The 20844-nt window shown below is 41.4% G+C and overlaps 1 protein-coding gene across 2 annotated transcripts in view; it reads right to left on the minus strand.

Annotated features, from left to right (window-relative positions):
- Positions 1 to 1553: 1553 nt before the first annotated feature.
- wnt5b (wingless-type MMTV integration site family, member 5b) overlaps positions 1554 to 20844 on the minus strand; it is an 83906-nt gene continuing 64615 nt past the window's right edge. Inside the window, exons 2-7 of one of the 2 annotated variants that reach the window (XM_073481093.1) lie at positions 15583 to 15749; positions 13449 to 13536; positions 13128 to 13287; positions 8954 to 9246; positions 3015 to 3173; positions 1554 to 2922 (exon numbers count right to left, since the gene is read on the minus strand). In XM_073481093.1, the coding sequence (XP_073337194.1) occupies positions 2623 to 2922; positions 3015 to 3173; positions 8954 to 9246; positions 13128 to 13287; positions 13449 to 13536; positions 15583 to 15698 (1116 nt within the window). In that variant the 5' untranslated portion in view covers positions 15699 to 15749 and the 3' untranslated portion in view covers positions 1554 to 2622. Of the gene's footprint in view, positions 2923 to 3014; positions 3174 to 8953; positions 9247 to 13127; positions 13288 to 13448; positions 13537 to 15582; positions 16173 to 20844 lie in introns of those variants that run through there. The other variant, XM_073481092.1, reaches the window with a different exon arrangement.

The following is a 20844-nucleotide window of genomic DNA, read 5'->3' on the forward strand; positions in this document are numbered from 1 at the left end:
GATTATTCTCTACTGTATATATAATATATTTGCTGAGTGAGCACGCTATTCTTACTGTTGCAAAATGGGAAAATTAATCAACACAGAAAAGTTAATCGTAGCTGCTTTAATGTGTTTCAATTTCATACCAGCTCTTAATCAATATGAAAGTATTCTGTTGACATGAAAATGTTTAGAAGATTACTCCACATAAGTGAATTTTGGCAACCTAAAATATCATATAAATATTTAAATATTTACAAATGTTCATTGTAGTTTTAGTGTCGGGTGATATGTTTATTCAGAGGCCTAGTCACACAAACAGCACACATAAAACGTTTCTGCTGACTGTTTTTAACGGCTATGACAACTATTTATTACGGCCGGTTTCATTAGAGAATTTTGGAGGGTATCCATTGCAACATTTTGTAATATTATGCAGTGAGACGATGAAAAAATGAGGACATGTTCATACTAAGTTGAATAGTGATTGTAAAAGCAAACACCAACACAAGAGACTTAAAGGAACAGTTCACCCAAAAATGTAAATTAAGTCATTATCTACTCACCCTTAAGCCAATGGAAAGTCGGTTGAAGTTGCGTAGTCCACGAAACATTTCTGGAGCTTACAGCGTTGCAGCATTCTCCTAAACCGAAGTAGATGGGGACTGAACAACTGATGATGAATGTGAAATGGCTCAGTTGTTTCGGAGAATGCTGCAATGCTGCTTTGCTGTGAAGCTCCAGAAATGTTTTGTGGACTACAGATCTTCAACCAACTCTCCATCAGCATGAGGGTGAGTAGATAATGACTGAAATTTCATTTTTGGGTGAACTAATCCTTTAATTCCTGAATAGGTTTATATCTTACAAAATACTGCACATTAAATTACTTGTTAAAAATGTAGAGAAATAAAATTGTCTGTCATTCGGCCAGGGTTTCAGACTACAGTAGAATGACTTGCTATATTAGTCCATTTCCTTCATTCATGTTGTGAATGTCACTACTGTAAGTCAGCTCATTGTGCTGCGTTACTTCCCGATTAAGCAATCGCGGCATCATTTTCCAAAACAGCCTCTGAAATGACAAAGACCTGTTTGTAGACGTCTGGGAACTGAGCGAAACTCTGATCCCTGATCAGACTTTTCCAAAAGAACCGCAGCAGACTCAAAAACAGAACGACGCCTCATTGTCGAAGAAGACTAGTTTATCAAAAGAATACACAATAATACTCATGTATAAAACATAGAAAACAGAAGATGAAAAACAATAATAAAATATACCTTCTTCTTTTAAAGTAGCACATAATAAATTGCAGTCCTCTCTGTTTTTCCACACAGCATGTTCAGTCCTCCTCGTCGTCCTCTTCATGTTCGTGTCTATCCATCGGAATACATTGTACATTTACAATAATCTCAACCAATACAAATTGCAAAAATTCATGGTATAATTATTATAAAATGTTAAATTGGTGGCAAAACTGCCAGAATTGACACCACAGGGCTTCTTGTTGACTTAACAAGTTGCATAACAGCGTGAGATGAAGAGGTCCACTCACAGTGAACGTGTCTCTTAGTGCGGGGTTCATTAAGGCAGATACGGCACATTAATCTCACTAATGGAGGTTTTGCTCACTTCACTGTCAGATGAAGGTCGCGGAGCTTGCTTAAACGGCCGCGCTTGTCAAGATGGCCGCGGCCTCATTAACCTGCACGGACACACTTGTCAGCTCACAGGTGCTGCAAATCTGCTCTAACAGGAGCAGTAACAGGGAGGCAAATGGATAAAGTGTGTCCTGTCAGTAAGTGTTTTTACTGCACATCTGAACAGAGATCGACAGCGGGGAAATTCCAATTAGCCGTGTTGCCGGAAAACAATCAACCAAACTTCCTTTAACTTTTTTCCCATTTTTTCTCCATTCCCTCCATTCACCCCCAACATGTGATTCCTCTTCCATTCGCTCTCAACCATCTGTTTGAGTTTCGGCTGTCCTCTCCTAGCATCGCAAGTGTGTTTGAGCAACTCACATATGCTAGAATTACTCTTGCAAGGTCAAAGGTCAACCGTTCAAATGGCTTCAAACTCCAAAAGGACTCAGTTTCATGAGTCCAAACTGTGCCTCAGGTTTGTTCGAGCCTCTTTAAATAACAATCAGAGTTGTACATTTATTTATTACTTAATTATATATTTATTTCATCTCATATTTTATCACACTGGTTGCATGTGTCCCTCTTTTCAGGATCCAGTTGTTCCATTTTTCTAGGTCCGTTTATCCTTGATGTCCTTTTTTTGATCCATTTCGTCTTTCCATTCCTCCTTCCTTCAGGGTTGTGATCAGGATGTTACACCAGACAGGAGGTGATGATGACAATGGTGAGAAAAGGGAATCTCCGTCGAAAAAACTGTTGTCCAAAGAGCACGATCGAATTCTTCCTTCTTCCCACATCTGTTCTTCTTCCCTGCCAGTCTATCTCTACATTATTGTGCTTAAAAATGGCCACGCAGGTGTTGATAAAAGAGAGAAGGGTTCAAATTAAACCTGTGTATCTTAACTTATCCTGAACAAAACCCTGAAAATTCACCCTCCTGTCTTCTATCCTTCATCCCCCCTTTATCTCCGCTCCCTCTCCTCCTTTCCAGTGCTATTTACACACAAACTGGTCCACGAGCGTCGTGCAGCGCTTGCACTTGACGTAGCAGCACCAGTGGAACTTGCAGTGGCAGCGCTCGTGCTTGTAGGTCTTGAACTGGTCGTATCCCCGGCCGCAGCACATGAGCTCGCAGCCGTCCATGCCCTCCGAGGTTTTGTTGCACAGGCGGCCCTGCGTGCCCAGAGAGCCCGTGGTCTCGTTGCGGAGGCAGTAGTCGGGGCTTGGGTCGATGTAAACCAGATCCTCCGGGGTCGGGGTGTTGAAGCGCTTGTCGACCAGCTCCAGCTTGCCCTGTTAGAGAGAGTCAGTTGGTGTAAGATTTCAGGTTGTTTTCCAGTGTATTTCTGTTCAGTATTTTGTTCATGACAGTATGAGTTCAGTACCTTGCGTCCAATGCGCATGGCCGCCGCACTGTCGTATTTCTCCTTCAGGAACTCCCCGACGCGCCTGAAGTCAGCCAGCTGGAGCCAACAGGTCTTCAGACTGCAGGAACCTGAGACGCCATGACACTTACAGGCCACATTTGCGAGGTTGTAGACCGCCTGGTAGAGAGAGGAGAAAAAGATAGATGAGGTTGGTTTTCTTATATCTGATTTCATTGCTGTCAGGGAACAAGCAAAAACACAATACATTCACACTATAAACACTCACTCTTGAGTCTGTCTAATTTTAGGTGTAGAAAGAAAATGTTTGTTTCTACTTAAACCAAAAATTAGACAGTTTGTTGGTTAAATGTAGAATAAAAGCCAATTTTTTGCTTTAATCTTCAATCTTCAAACCGAATGATTGTTGTAAAGTAAAAAGACAGAGGAGAAAAAGGAATGGAAAATGAAAATGTATTTGTATCTTGGACCTTATAATACATTCTTATGACATTATCTGTCAGACTGAAGGTCTGACCTGGAACAGTATGTTGGAGAGTAGATCTACTCTATTTGCTGCTGCGCTGCTACCATCTAGTGGTGAACATGTGTTACCACACCCTCCTACTACTAATGTGCTCAACAAATTGCCTCTGGAAAAGGTAAATCCAGATAACAAATATTAACAATAACAGCTAAGTCAAGTGAAGTTGTTTCACTAATGCTGCCCTACAATGACAAATTGCATTAAATAGCCTTGATATTTGGTCAAAACTTGCAAGAATCTGACTTATTGACATCATTTTTTACCAACATAATAAATATTATACCTTAGAAATGTTTAATTTAGTGAAAATGGCATGTAAAAATACATTTATTATGAAGTAAACTAGTTTGGCTATAAGATAACTAGCCTAGCTTAGCAGAGTAGCAGTAACTGCTACCTAAACTTTTGACTAGTGGAATTCATGTGGTTTGTCACGCTAAGTTGCCTTAAAATGACGGCATTACAACCATCTATCTGTCGCTCAGCTCAAATCTTTAAATATGCTGCTGACAAATTAAACGGGAGGGGGAAAAAATGATGGTAGAGAAACCACATGTATCATCCTCATGTGCCAGCTGCGCACTTACACAGCGTATGCACGGCTGCACCTCTCTAAAATTGTCTTTAAACGGCAATAAATCCAGAAAGATGTTTCCGGTTGTCTGTCAGCACTGTGCACTGGTGCGAAACCACCTCCTGTTAAAATGTGCGGTTAAATTGACAACCAGAAGGAAAAATGCAAAAACGAAGAAAAGATTTTTGCTCCATATGTGCTGTTCTCCTCGGCTGTTCCACCAAACTAAAACAAACAGCTGACTGAAAATAGAAGGCAGAGGAAGTGTGGCTCTATTGTAAATCAAGTTTCCCACACAATTATACAGAGAGCAGTCATTTCAAAGAACACAAGCAGGAAAACTATAGGATGACTTTTTATTAAGTTTGGCTTTCAGCGGATTACAGCGTCCTATAATAGAAAGACACACCAATCTGCCATTTTTATTACTTTTTCATGACACTGAGCCCCAAATGTCTCTTCTTGAAATCGTTTTAAACAGGAGCAAAGACCAAATGTCTAAAAATATAAATATAGACACAATTCCCATTCTGAATCCTGTAAAATCCTACCACACGTTCCCAAAAAAATTAGTATCAGTGTCTCCAAATAGTCCAGATCTTGGCCAATTTTCACAATTTCTTTACATTATGACTGTGAAATTGATCGGCAACTCGTGTCTCAACATCATGAAGCATTTTGTATGTTTGGGTGTGTTAAAATAAACTCAACAGGAAGTACAAGATTTATGGCCGTAGCAGCAGTGAACTTTAGGGGGAGCCCTCCACTCACGCAGCTTCACCTACATTCAGAAACAAGTCACACCACACACCCCTCCTCAACACACACCCCAATGATACCATGCACTATGTGTCTAAACATTCTTTGTTTCAAGTTTGCACCAACGCCACTGAGACATATTTGCTGAATCAACTATTTTGAATTCTCCCACCGCTCCGTCTCCTCACATCGCCTGATCCCAATTACCTTCTCACCTCTGTTAACCCCTGCATCCCGAAACACCCCCGACCCCCAACCTCCTGCTCCCCCTGTCCTCTACTTTACTACCCAGCAGGCATAGCACTCGGCACCCTCCAATCCCGTGATCCGACCCCCGTGACCCTTAGAGCCGAGGACAATGACATTTTGTGAGGTAAAAAGCCTGTGGCTCTGTTTTCGCATAGTTTCTCAAATTTTTTAGCAACAGTTTGGATTTAAATGGAAAATAAAAAGCGCTTTTCTTTTTGTTTCTCTTGATTGTTCACAGCAAGAGAGGAGTTAATGGGAGGTTAAGGATTAGTTTCATACAACAGCAGGAGGAAATTCTTATATTTTATGGCTCCTAGTTGTTTTACGAGCCTTCGTGTTTCCTCAGATCTCCCACTGTGAGGTTTATTAGAGGTTCGGAGCCATGGTAGTAAGAAAATTAGGGACGCATCTCTTTATTTTATGTAATGGCCCCAAACTATGTTAACATTTTCAAAGATACAAGGAGGCAAAATCAGTGGAAGTTTACGAGCAACAGCCTCAAACAGATCGTTTAACTTTTAACAAGTCTTTTCTCTCTAAGTAGTCTTTTAAGTTATTACTTGCTTATGTTTCCTGTACTTTCATGTTGCAGATTTATCTATTTGAGCTGCATCCTTTGAATGTTACTATAGAAACAGCTCATTATTATTATCAATATTACGAGTGCCAGTAACCACATGCTGTCAAATTAAACCATGGATCTACTGTATGAGTCTGTGTGTGTCCAGCACCACACTGAGCTGTTTGGTGGGCCGTGCCTGCTGGGCGCAGTGACACTGGACCTGCTGAAAACACACACACACACACACACGGTCAGCCATCCGTGGTAGAGACACGGTCTCTGTGTCAGGCACAATAGGTTCAACTCAGACAGGGGTTAGGGGTTAGGAGCCGTGTGTGTGTGTATGTGTGTGTGTGGTGTTAGTGCTAGAATGGGGCAGAAATAGAGAAAATAGCCCACCCTTTGTGACAGGATCAGTGAAGAATGAGGAGTAAAGATAGCCAAGAAGAAGCATACACTTTCTGCCTTATCTTCTTGTTGTTAAAATCAAAATATAGTTATGACATTAAATCTTTGCTTGTGTTTTAAGCTAATTTTGTGACCTGCTGTTGGCCTAATTTACTCCGCCTGTGCTCTACTTTTGCTCAGAGCAGCTCCGATGTGGGTGATAAACTTTGCAGCTGTAGAGAAACCGACTTTCACACTGACTGTTGGTTTGGTGAATCAAATCAGCAACTTTCAACTAAACAAAGGCACTAACCGGGGATTGAAACACTAAGATCTAGATCGACGAGAGTCCTATCTAAAACTTCTGTTTTCGTAAAGAACAGTTTCAGCTTGTAAATAGAAGACTGTTCTAACAAGATAATTACACAAGAGCGTTGCTTTGGATCAGCAACAGGCCCGCCGGTGAGAGACATCACTATGACTGGCTGTTTACCTGAGCAAATGTGCGCGCAAGAAGAAAAACCGAAAGAAGGGAAAGCCCCTTAAGTTTCTCCTCTTCCTCTTTGCCAGTGACATTTACAACTTTTTATCAGACACACTGGTGCTGAAAGTACCCTCCCTGATGCCCCTATGGTAGATAAGATAAGATAAAGTGCCCTCTAGGGTGCCCTTCCAGTGGACAAATAGTGAAAAGTTTTTTATTCAATCAGGGTTTGTAACTAGTTCATTATAAATGCATGATAGCTTTCTGTGTGCTGGTGCCCCACCGCATACAGCTGGTGCCCTATTTATTTTTTTTGCCCCGATCCCCTCAAACATCCTGAGTCTGCCACTGATCAGACATATTCTCGATTAGAAGTGGCTATATTAGTGAGAATGGTGTCAAAAAACCCTTTTCATAACATATGTACACCCGCAGAGTTATTCTTTTCACACTGGCAGAACGTATGAGCTTGTAGGCTGTCGTCTGTAGTCTTTGCGGTGTGTTCAAGTGCAGCTTTTTGGCTGCGGCTACATTTGCTTAAACTTACACATTTCTATTTCTATTTTCTTTAGATCCAAACATACATAAAATGTTTCTCTTTTGTTAAGACATGTTCTGTTTCCAATCGAAACATTAACTTGTCATTATTGCATTAAGCAACACATTGATCCACAGGCTGACCTGTGACTGAAAGTTTACTTCCGTGTTCAGAGCAGAGGTCGGCACCAAGGTGGCCTGTTATTGTCTTCAGACCGGCAACGTTGTTTTGGTCTCTATGTGACGAGCCCTGCCTCATTTGATTTGTGTGAAACGGAGACAGTGGACCTAGGTGACTGTGCACATGTGTGTACATTTGTGTGTATGTGTGTGTGTGGGGGTCTTTTGAGAGTCGGGGGAGTGTGACGGAGGTCCATCCCTCACCCTGCGTCTCTGTCTCCAGACGCTTGTACACACAGACACACACAGACGACCACGTTGTCCTCTTTGCACACAAATCAAATGTAGCTGAGCGTGCGCGCGCACACACACACACACACACACACACACACACACACACACACACACACACAGCAAGCGGCACGCCCCTGTCACCTCCACAAAAGCCCTGTGGTTTGCCTTGTTCAGCCAAGCAAGACAAATCCCGCTTAGGACAAACCGGCGTGTCCACGAAAGAAAAAGAGGGAGAGAGAGGGGAAAAAGAGAGAAGAAGGGATGAAGAGGAGGAGAGAGGCTGCCTTCCTCTCCTCCTTTTCATCTCTCTCTTCTCCTCTCTTCCGTTTCGATGGACAGACAACAATGAAAACCAGGGATCAAACAGGAGAGAGGAGGAAAACTCATTCAATGGAGTGTGTATGTTACAGAAAGGCTGAGGAACCGTGTGTGAGTGTGTGTGTGTGTGTGTTAATACTAAGGCTGCAGCAGTAGATCTGTCTCCCTCATACTCTCTCCTACAGCCCCAATGGGACCCTCAGCAGAAACACAACCTCTCCAGACCCTCACCTTTGACCCCTGATACACACACATGCAAAACCAGGCTCACTGTCTCTCACACAAATCAAACGGAGCAAACACACACACACACACACACACACACACACACACACACACACACACACACACACACACAGCGTCTCTGTCTTGCAAACAGCTTAAACAAAGCCCCTCTAACTGAAGATAAACACATTCTCCTGGTCCAGTGTGTACCAGAACGGGCAAATGGACCTTTTATGAGGGAGGTGTGTGTGTGTGTGTGTGTACAGCTCATTCGAAGGTGAACAGCTTCTTTAAGTGCATTTCTTGTAACCTGAAAGCATTTCCAAAGAACTTTAGCTCCAATATCAAGTTTGAAACTTCTAATTGTTGCTGTACGGCTACCAAAGTGGGCCAAAAAGCCCCAGGAACCATCTGTCTCATCCAATGTCATCATACAATTAGCCATGTTATTGTCCATTGTGTTCCTGCAATTATATGTGTGTATGAGCCTATGTGTGTGTGTGTGTGTATGTGTGTTAATTCACTGGAATGTGCATTGACCTGGCGACCTAGCCAGACTCCAAGGGCGTTAGCAGTTATACCATTTGGACCCTCCCAATAAATAACTTACACACACTCACTCACAAATACTGCCAGGTCAGGCAATCAGGGGGCCACCTTGACACACACACATTCCTTTAAGATATACAGAAAAAGTGTGGCGACCTCTAAACTTAAAGCGGCTGCAAAGGACTTTAATTTTCTGTTGATTCTGGCGGCCACTGTGGACAAAAGCGGTACGGGCATCTAGAGATCTTGATAAGGCTAGCATGTGCATTTGTTTTGTTTTTTTCTGGAGTGAAAGAAAGACACAACATATTAAAAATATATAGTTTTTTATAATTAAGTTCATGCTGAATCTTACCTGTCTCCCCGCTTCATTATTCTGCAGGTTCATGAGTGTTCGGGCGTGCTCGATAGAACCCCGCGGGTAGTTCTTCTCCCTCTCCCTGGCGTCCACGAACTCCCGGGCGAATCTGTAGCCGTAGTGCACGTTGTCGCCGCAGCCGCCCCACAGCCAGTCGCGCGGCAGGTCGCGGGGTCGGGCGGAACGGCTGCAGCCGCAGGTGGAGAGCTCGCCCTCGCGGCACGCCCTGCTGATGGCGTTGACCACGCCGGCCGCGCTGATGGAGTAGGTGAAGGCTGTTTCCCTGGAGCCTGATGGAGGGAGAAAATAGGTTACTTAAAACTCTTAGATGACTCACAGTAAGCTCTATTTTGACATCACGTTTTTTAATTAGGGCTGTAGTTAAGGTGTGTGTTCGCTGACAGGAAACACTGCACAGGTTAACCCCCCCTCTCCCAACACACACACACACACACATGCAGCAAACAGCCCCACACCCACCTGACCCAACAATAGACAATAGATGTGATTTGAGGCTCTAACTCTGGACCTGGTTAAACTCAACAACTTTAAATACCAGCTCAGTCATCCATAGGACACGAGCAGCATTTAATGAAGTAAACATATCAGTTTTCCCATGAGGCATTTGGGTATCCCTGTCCTATTTGTGGCTGGTCAACCCTTATTTATAGCCAATAATACCACTTGGAAACACACTTAAAGCACAAGAGGAGGTGAACTCTGTACAAACACCTACATTCAGATTCTAAATGGTCATTCACACATACTTACATACATAACAACATAAACAGACAACAGGAAAACATCTATACTCAATGTCTCGACCAACCCTCCGTCGTTGCTTTGATGCTTTACATCCAACAGACGAGTCCATATTAATGATTTCTGCTCGCTAACACCATCTAACACCATGTTACACGGTGGAATACACATCACAGCCTGCATGTCTATTCTCTGCATCATCACACAAAGCTTTCAGATGAATAAGACGGTGATGACCTGACAGGGAGGAGGGAGTTAAGTGCTGCGAGGGTGAACATTTACATGAGAACGGCACAGAAACACCACCGGTACCACCATTTACAAAGAGTACAGTGAGGTTTCATTACACTCAAATTTCATTTTATCCGTTTTATTTTCATTTTATTGGACTTTTTACAGGGTGAATTTTCTCTATTTAATGTCCTTATTCTATATGGATATATGCCCTTCTCAGTGATGAGTTTAATGTTCTCATAAATAATGGTACTTTTCGGTTTCACATTGATATTCTCTAAATTTGCTACAGAAAACTGCTGATTTGAAATGCTGACTTCATCCTCATACTTTTGCCCTCTATTGCTGTTTTATTCCTGTGATAGCACCTTTTTTCCTTCTTCTGATTGGTGATGCTTTGATGGAGCTTAAAGGTACTGAGTTTCAAATATCCTGTTAGACTTCTTTTATACTATATTATTTTATTCTGATCGGATATTTGGCCAGGCTGACCCCTCGTATACTGTATAAACATGGAAATATATCTTGAAATGTTACTTTTAAATGTATTCTTGACACTGAAGTTGCAAGAAAGTTACTTTTTGATACTTATAAGTACATTTAATATCAGGTACTTTGAGAGTACTCAAATGACTGACTTTCACTTTCACCAAGGTAACTTTTTATCACACATCTGTACTTCTGAAGTCTGACCTTTGTGCACTAAGATCATCATATAGTAGGAGAATAGTGGGAGAATATCAACCTATGAAGGAATGCTGAATACTTCAGTTTATCAGAAAGATGCTAAATCAAATTTGGAGGTAATCTGAAAAGTAACTAAGCTGTCGGACAAATGTAGTGGACTAAAAAGTATAACGTTGCCTCCTCACAGTACAAAAACCTTTAGAAATCTGCCACAAACATTAAAATAAATAGTTAAAGAGCTGCTCTGTCTCCTCTGGTGTCGCTCTATAATACATCATATGATGGCTGTAGTCTTGAATCAACACCCAGCAGACAGACAGGCAGGTATGCAATCAGAGCTGAGGCCTGAGAGCTCTTCATTCAACTCTCAGGAGTCAGGATGCTCGTCCATATTATGCAGCAGGATAAAGAGACAGAGACAGAGACAGGGAGAGAGGGGCCGAGTGGTTTATGAGGCTGCGGGGCCCAGACTTCAAATAGCAGGTCCGGATCTGCCGGCTCGGTGTCAGCTCATCAGCGCATTTCAAAAGAGCAGCCGCGGGACAATGGACCGACTAACACCTCCGTATAAACGCGGAGAGAGGCCGACTGTCAATAGAGAGACAGGCGGCCGGAGAGGGACGGAGACGGACAGAGGAGCAGCAAACACCTCGTCTGACTGCCCGCAGCGGATTTGACACTTACGTGTTGATGAGAGCTTTCCCACACCGCCTGCTGGGAATTAGACGGACATGATACTGATCCATGTCTGAGCTCCTGCTGCTGGATGTTTACTAAAACTACTGCCGATACCTGACAAGTTTCTGCCTCTTAAGTTTCTGGTTTCACGCGTTTGCGTTTTGAATCGACTGAACAAGTTATCCGTCGCATTGCGCATGCGTAAACGACAAGTAGCCCAAACTGGCTCCAACTTTCAGGCATAAACTTTTGCATAATGTTTTCAAAATAAAGATTTTAAATGTCATGTATATTACAATGAATAGTCCATCTTAGGCAGTGTTGTACAAAGTACAATGTGATAAGGTCCCCAGAACACTGTTTGAAGCTTGAAAGGTGGCGGGGTCCGCCACATATAAACAAAGCAGAACAGTATGAAATTGTGTTGTCCTTTAAGGTCAGTTTGTTTATTCAGTCATAAAAACAAAGAGAGTTTGTTTATTTAGTTTGTTTAGGCATAAAAGAAATCAGTCAGTGAAGATCTTTCTCTTCTGATTACAATTTCTTACCCAAAACTACATAATTCACCTTTAACCTATTACTTTGGTAAAAGTGAAAGTCTGCTCTTGTGCAGCATGCACTCTGCAAAGCATCTGGCAGCCAGTATTAAGTTATCAAATACATGTAGTGGAGTAAAAGTGCAATATTTGCCTCCAAAATGCAGTGCAGTGGAAGAATAAAATAGCAGAAAATGGAAATACTACTTTACTTACAACTAAAGTACAAGTGCATCAAAATTGCACTTATGTACAAGACTACAGGAGATAAGTGTTTCCTTCCACTACAAACAATAAATCTGTTGTAATCCTACAAACTAATGGATGTTATGAAGAATCAAATATATCCATCAGTAAGAATACTTCACTTATTACACTTTAGGAAAATGTCAGACGTTTAGACCACATATCGACCCCAAATATTGAAGGTCCACCTTCCGAATTATTGTCACTTCTTAGCTAACATTTCTTGGTGCGAGCTATATTCCTAATAGTGATGGTGATGGGCACAAAATTGGTCATTTCAAAAAGTGGTGGCAGCATGTCTCTAGTGTCCAAAGTCTACCTGACACCTATTGTTGCACTAACTTAAATTTTGTATCACTTTTAATTTAATGACCTTGTCAAAAACAAAGTCCGTTTCCCAAACCGTTACCTTAAAGCTTTATGGTCTGTCTTTTCATTGGACCAGTGGTGTCTCTACTAACCCTCTCAACTCTGCTTTAGATCAGATTTCAGGCTACTGTTCAACTCATATTCCTGTCTAAACAGTGACATGTGGTATTATTATTTCAGCCTGTCATGTGCCTGACCTCTGTTCTGTCAAACATTCAGCACTGTAATGTACATGACCTGTCCGGACACAGTTGAGCAGATTTGTGACAAAGATGACTCTGTTTTCATGACAAATCTGTTTTTGTAAATGCTTGTTCTATATTTTGACATAGTCAATAACACAATACAGCTGCCACCACTTACATTTCTGTCTCATTGGATCAAGGGTCATAAACGCCTCCAGCTGAACAAAGATAACAGTAACTTCTGGTTTTTGCATGCTTGGTGAAATCACCACTCTTTCACTTGTGTGCAATTGTCTCCCAACGAAATACAATCACATATAGGATCGGAGGAAAAACAACAACAACAACAAAGCTTCAATTTGTCAGAGTGGAACCTGAAGTGACTCTGAAATAGATTGACGGGTCTTTTAAAACATGACACAGCAACACTTCCTTATCCTCTTCTTCTTCTTCTTGATTCTCTCAAAAACTCACCAATCTGCATGACCCGTCCGAACACAGACGTGTTGTCCACGGTGCTGCAGTTCCACCTCCTCTGCCTGAACTGGTACTGGCACTCCTTGATGCCCGTCTTGGCTCCGTCTCCGATGTAGATCATGTGGTCCTGGTACAGCTGGCACAGCTTCCTCTGGCCCTGCAGAGCGCACAGCAGCACGGAGGAGAGATTAGCAGAGATTAGCGCGCTAATGGTTTGATACTTTAACGCTCCCTGTGGGGGACTTCTCTCCTTTATTTGACCACTGACACAAAAAGCCAGAATAAGCTCCTGTTTTTAAACTTGAGAGTGGAACTTACCTGAGAGAGACCGGACAGCTGACTGCAGAGAGGCTGAGCTCCGATGATGTACATCTCTGGCCGCTGGATGGGGGTCAGAGCGAGCGACCTGAGAGACAGAGGCCATATTAAGTCTAAATTCAACGTAGTAAACTCTGTCTGTTCAGCTTAAAGAGATGAGGCAGGATTTCTGTGATCTACGACTCTCACTCTCTGCGCTGTGGAGGACAAAGTTCAGACACAAGTTTATTAGTACAACCGCCCTATAAAGTGTAGATAAATAGACTCTTCTGGTGTTCATCACCGCAAACACCCTCTCAGGTTTCCCTCGCTGTCCTGTTTTTCCTGTCCAAAACTGTACCTTAATCATACATTTTGGATCTCTTTTGCTTTAATAAAAATGTCAATCTGTGGCCACACAATGAAAATATGACCATGGCCGTTTCATGGCCATAAACAAAACAAACAAATGGAAATCAGATTGTGTGGAGATGCTTCCCATCTAAACAGCTACACAAAGATCAGTTCTGTTTCAGAGTTATAACATGTATTACAACAAGTGCATTTATTGATTTATTGCACGAGTTGGCTTGTTGATCATGCAAATAAAGGGAAAATAAATATCCCATATATATAATAATAGTAATAGTAATAGTAATAGTAATATGGCCTTGGTAGTTAAAACAAATATTAAAGGGGCACTAAGTATTTTGAAGAAGAAATTCAAACTCAGAATTTTAATATTTACAATATTAATGAGGTAATAATAAAAACTCATTTATTTTTCGATAACTGAATAAACAAGCTGTTCTCAAAGGAAAATAAGGTCCCCAGAACACTGTTTGAAGCTAGAAAAGGTGACAGGGTCTGCCACATATAAACAAAGTAAAAGAGTATGAAACTGTGTTGTCCTTTAAGGTCAGTTTGTTTATTCAGTTTATTCAGTCATGGAAACAAAGAGAGTTTGTTTATTTAGTTTGTTAACGCATAAAATAATCAGTCAATAATCTTCTGATTACAATGTATTCCCTAAAACTGCACGTTGCACCTTTAACATGATGAGAGATTTGATAAATAATCATCAGTCATATGGATTTATTGACTAAGTGGGCAGTGTTGTACAAAGAGCCCAGAGGTCACACTCAGGTAAAAGTGACGATATCGTGTTAAAATATTACTTTGATAAACGAGAAAGTCTGCCATATGAATAGTACTTGAGTAAAAGTCTTAAAGTATCTGATATTAAATGTACTTAAGTACCAAAAGTACAAGTAAAATAAAACTTATATTTACACGTATGTATATGAGTCAACTGATTGCCGATTATCGGACCAAACTTTGCAGCATTTTTCATCAGTATCAGTTTTTTTTTGTATTTTTATCCACTTTCCGCTAAAATAATCTTAACATAACTAACAACAGTGTAAAGTGAATTGACTTTTTAAAGAAAATTGGGGAAAACCATTAACCACGACATTTTGGGGGCAAATACTGTAGTTTTAACTCCACTACACTGTCAAATCTGGCAGTTACTTTACTTGAAAATGTTACTTTACTTTAAAAAAAATCCAGGAAACCGATTAATTTGAAGTTGTTAAACTTTTTAGCACCAACTTAAATCTAATAGTCTGCTTTACTTGGTAATTCAGAGGTAACCAGTTTCCTGACTTTTTTAAAGTAAAGTCACTTTGTCAGATTTTACAGTGTAGTGGTTATATATTGATTTGTGAATTCTGCATCCTCTAACCTGCACACACCCTCCTCCACATTACCACAAAAGGAACTGAGCAGCATTGTTGCATCTTGTAAGTCAAGAACAAGTGTGGCTAATTGACGCTCCTATAGGCAGCAGCAACAGCAGCAGCAGCAGGCTCCATGCAGTGCCATTTGGGGCTCAGCCAGGGTAAATATTGTGACAGAGCCTTCACATTTGTTCCATTCACTGTTAGTGCTCCACCACACGACTGGAACATCACCCCCAAAACACACACAACAGGCAACACAAAGACTATAGTTCACATTTCCCCCCCCATTTGTCATGTTGTCAGTACATTCAGGTACAGATATGGAGGAGATGATGCGAGAGTGAACACGTTTAAAAGTTGGTATCAAACAAAATAAACCCTGTAAACCCAGTGATCATCCAAGTACTCACCACCATGAGTTGGCATCCACCACCAGCAGCTGGGAGCTGCAGGCGAGGAAGGCGGCCGCCAGCAGCAGATGTCGCACGGCTCCGGGTCGCCTCCTCCGGACAGGCCTGTTGTCCATGGTCCGCCGCGTCAGCGCCACACAGCCGGTGCTGCTAGGGAAAGTGCTCCGCTGTTGAGACATGGGAAGAGTCCTGCTCAGTCCTGACGTGAGTCCAACTCACGTATGTGTCCTGAGTTTTAGCCCAAACTTTCACCCTGTCCTCTTGTTTCCTTCCAGCCGCTAATACTTAAAACTTTAAAACAAAACTGCCATTAAAAAAGGGACAGAGTTGTAATCCCGCAGGTAGATTCACCAAATTGCCAAAAGAGGCTGCCTGTGAGTCCAACTTTCTGCTCAAAACCCAACTTCAGAGTCGTGCGTAAAATGGTTTGGTATCACTTTGGATTTTACGCAAAGTGCGCCGCGATTCCTTCCTCTCCCCCTAACCTATAAACGAGACAAATAAACCAAAGCTACGATGTGAAAAGTGTAATCCCGTTGTTGTCTCGGGGAAACATTAACAAGGAGATTAAAACGCTAATTGAGCAGCAAAGCGACTGTTCCTTTCCCTTCCTGTCCCCTCACGGCCACTCCACATCTCCGTCTCCCTCTCTCTCTCTGGTCTACACTCCTCCTCCTCTCCTCTTCTCACCCCCACTTCACCTCAGAAACCCCCTCTGCCCTCTCCATTTCCTGGCCATACATTGCGCGCGCATGCATGTGCGTAAAGTTAACCAAAAATGGGTATTGTTGGGCGCATCAAGAAGGAGAGAGGAAACACCTGTGATGTGACTTTTTTTTTAAATTCACTGTGTTCTGTTCTACCAATGACCAATAAATCTAGAGCTGCAGGGACTAATCAATTAGTTATCAACCATTTTATTCATCTGGTAACTTTTTTGATAATCAGTTTATTGGCTTTTAGTAATTTTTGAGAGAAAAAAGTCAAAATTCTTGTGGTAAAAGTCTTAAAGTATCTTAAAGTATTTAATTCACTGTGTTCTGTTCTACCAATGACCAATAAATCTAGAGCTGCAGGGACTAATCGATTAGTTATCAACCATTTTATTCATCTGGTAACTTTTTTGATAATCAGTTTATTGGTTTTTAGTAATTTTTGAGAGAAAAAAGTCAAAATTCTTGTGGTTTCTTTCCTCCTCAATGACAATAAACTGAACAAGATACTTGAGGATGTCGCTTTACCATTTTCTGACATCATACAGAGCAAAAGAACTAAACGATTAATCAAGAAAACAATCCATAGATTAACTGACGATGAAAATAATTACTTATCAATAATTGTGGCCCTATATAACAAAAAAGTGACATTTCTGTGTCATATTGATGCTTGTAGACACTAAAATGTATGTTTTAAAGTAGAAAAGAATGAATGAGACTGAGCCAATCGTACTTTCTATGCAAGAAAGAGAAAGAAGAGGGAGTTACAAGAATGAGCGGTGGGGGTTGAACGTTTTTGCAAAACCTGAATCAGCCTCAAAGAGCTTCACGTGCGTCAAATTCCTTTTATTAGCTGAAGTGAATAATTTGTTTGAATAAAAGGTGAGTGCCTCGGAATCGTCTAATCCCCCCGTCTTTGGTCTGCGAAAATAAAAGGTTAACACGCCACACACATTTACGCACGAACACACACACACACACACACACACACACACACACACACACACACACACACACACACACACACACACACACACACACACACACACAGGCGGTCAGGAGTCTGTGGAGTAAAAAGAAAAGGCGTGTTGAAGCGAGCTCTCCTCGATTCATAACCCGGTCAAAGACAAGCTGCGGCTGGGTCGGTGGGCGGTGAACCTGCAGAGGAACAGGCTCTTTGATCTGACTCAGTGCCTCTCCAAAGAGAGGGTCCACAACCAGAGGTGGACGCAGGGGGAGAGATTAGACTGAGGCCTCTAAAAACCACTGGAGGAGTGGGTCTAAAAACATCCCTCAATAGAAATCTATTAGTTTTAGTCGGGTTTATTAGACCACCAAGAAAGAGAGAAGTCATCCAGGAGGTCGACAAATCACGCGCAGTTCCAGTCGCTTTAATTTGTTCTGGATCGCTCCTGAAATATTCTATATATTTAGTTTGTTGGGTTTAAACAATTGCCTGAATAATACACACATTTTGCCTTTCATTGATTCCTAATTTGCGTGCGTAAAAACTTTAAAAATGCGCAAAAATATGCGTTAAGGCCTTAATAGGTTTGTTATAATATTATATTTAATTATATTTTTAATCTCCTCATTAATGTTCGGTCTTTCTGTGGGTGTTTCTGGTCGCTGAGAGTCGGATGTCCCTCGTCTCTGCATGATAATAGACCCGCAGCACACCTTTCATCTCCAGAGGGGCCCCTAAACTTCCCCACCACACACGCACATACTCAGCTCTGTGAAGTGATCTAACTGGCTGCCTTGAATATACATCTGATTGATATTCGGCTGAGGGCGGGTGTTGGGTCAAAGTCAGGTTGAGCGAGTGGAATAAACAATGACACAAAGAGACGGAGACATGTTGGGAAACAGAGAGGCGATTACAATAAAACTGGTCCAACCGATCACTCAGTGACTGAGCCTCAGGCTGGATTCAATTATTTGATTCCTGCTGGAGATGTTGTCTTCTTCTTGTTTTTCCACTTGTCACTGTGCTGAAGTATTCTCCGTCTGCAGGAGCTGATGCACCTTGTTTGGGCTTAGAGGCTGAGGAGGATACAAGTATGACAACAGCGCCCTCTTCTGGTGAACACACACATTGATTCCTCCCAACATTAGTTACTCACAATCTTGTGGTATTTGTACTTTACTTGAATATTTTCATTTTCTGCTACTTTCTGTACTTAGCTGTAGTTACTTTGTAGATTTAGATTATTATAGTTTAGAAATTGGCACTTTGCACAGTAGGGGCTTTTGCCTCTGGTACTTAGTATATTTATATTTTGATGCCAAATAAAAAATTGAAAGTTCCCAATTGTTGTAGCTTATGGCCTCTGATAAAAAGAGTTGCAGGTCCTGCAAAAAGACATTCCCCCTCTAAACTTCTCAAAAGGTTTCAAGTCCCGAAGAGATAAACATGATGAAAAATGAAGTGAGATTAGAGAAAAGTCCAAAAAATGAATCACAATTTGTGTAGCGGAACTTTGTTTTCGATGTTGTTTCTATCCCTTAAATCATCTCATGACCACTCCGATTTATTCAATGACACTTTGAAGGGCTTGACCCCAGGTGTGGAACCACTGGACTGAACTGTGTATAAAGCAGTAAAAGTAGCGCCACCTCAGCCAAGAAAAATGCTACTTTAGCACTGATATATCAGTTACAATCTAGTAATGTCATATATAAAAAATATATCAGTCACAGGTGCCATTTCTCTGCAGAAGAAGTATTGTTACTTTGATACTTTAGGTACAGTTCGCTACATGAATGACAGACTTTTACTTATAATGGATTATTTTAAAATCTTATACTTATGTAGAAGATCTGAGTGTGTCTTCCATCGCTGTCCTCTAACATAAATTTGATACTAAAAATGTATAATGCGTCCAACATGAGGAACTTTGTGCATCAGATGAAGACCCAACAGACTCATGGCCTAAAACAGATGAAGAAACCAGAATCAGTGTTAAACAACCTGTGATCAACTTTTTGTTTTTTAGTTTAGTTAGTTTCTAACTTGCCAGTTATTTCTTAATTATTGTGTCTGTGATTCTGTTATTATTTTTCCTGTCTGTATACATTTTATATTATTTTATTTCATTGTTATGTAATTTTGCCCTGTATATAGCTTAATATACTTCTCTTTTTTAGGTTTCTTTGCACAGTTGCAATCATATTTTTTTATTCTTGTATCACAGCAGTATATCCAATTATGTTTAACCTCCCTGGTCATTGTTCTGTTTAGTAGCAGCTGAAATATTGAGCATAATGAAAGACCAGTTATTAAATTGACAGACCAATCAGCAGCAGGCCTGATGTTAAATATTCTGACACTACAGCGCCCCCTAGTATCAATTATACTGGTTCTCCTTTTCATGCTTGTGGCCCCTAATCCCTATAAAGTTTTGTTTTGTTTTTTTTTTAACTTGAAACATATTCAGATTTATTCTGCTGGTATTTTGGTTGACACGTGTGAGAATAAATAGGTTTAATAGGTTAAATAAATAGGTTTCTCCTCTCGAGGATTCAGCTAATTAAAACACAGTGATTGTCTCGTCATTTGGGAACTAAAGAGAAACAGGCCAACAGTTTATTCTGGGACATGACCCAGAGATTCAGAAAAACTGGACGGAAGCAGCCACACTGCTCTGGTTGGTTTTGCTGGTTTGTTGTGATGCGCCTGTCGAAACACAGGGAGGAGCAGTTCAGCCACAGTACACTCCACAGCCTAAAGAAAAGGGGGTAAGACTGAGGCAGGGAGGGGGGAGAGCACAGAGACAAAACTTGGACCAAGTGAGATGAAGAAAAGAGAGAAGTAGGAGGGAAAACAGAGAGGCTGAAAGAGAGAGGGAGTGTCCAAGTAATGGATACACAGAGACAGAGAGAGAAACAGAGGGAGCGAGAGAGGACTTGTCCCCAGAGGATATGAGCAATAGCCATGCAACAGGGAGCAATGCCTGAGAAAGTCGGCAGCTCCTCTCTGGATTTACAGCAGCTTCACTTTTTATTGCCTCCAGTGCCAGACTACAGCGAGCGAAGCAGCCAGCTCCGTCCTGCAGGGAAAGCAGCTGCGCTCGGCTGATGAGCTCTGAGCTGATCCCTGGGAAGACGCCGCTGCCAAAATGCTAAATATCAATTTTTGGAAATGGTCGTCGCTAGAATATTGATCACCCTCTAGTTAGAAAGAATAAAGCGTGTATGGAGAAGTCGGGGCAGGATAGAAAAGAAAGCTGAAGGAAACATCCTGATTTTGCTAAGATATTGACATTTTTAGGTAGAATTAGGATTAATGATGCACATTTGTACTTTAATGAACCTACAGATTATATGGGCTGTTTTCTGTAAAGGATCTGACAAATAATAGTTGAACCTGAGCCTCCATCAGCTGAGATCTTCAGACAATCAGGCAACTTTTAAGCAGAAATCACCTAGTTTACCTACCACTTTTATTATTAAATGTATTACTTAAAGACATAATATGTAACATTTCTGCATTAATGTCTTAAAGGAAAAGTTCACCCAAAAATGAAAATTCAGTCATGATCTC

Source organism: Pagrus major, chromosome 14 (genome assembly GCF_040436345.1).
Source record: "Pagrus major chromosome 14, Pma_NU_1.0".
NCBI lineage: Eukaryota > Metazoa > Chordata > Actinopteri > Spariformes > Sparidae > Pagrus > Pagrus major.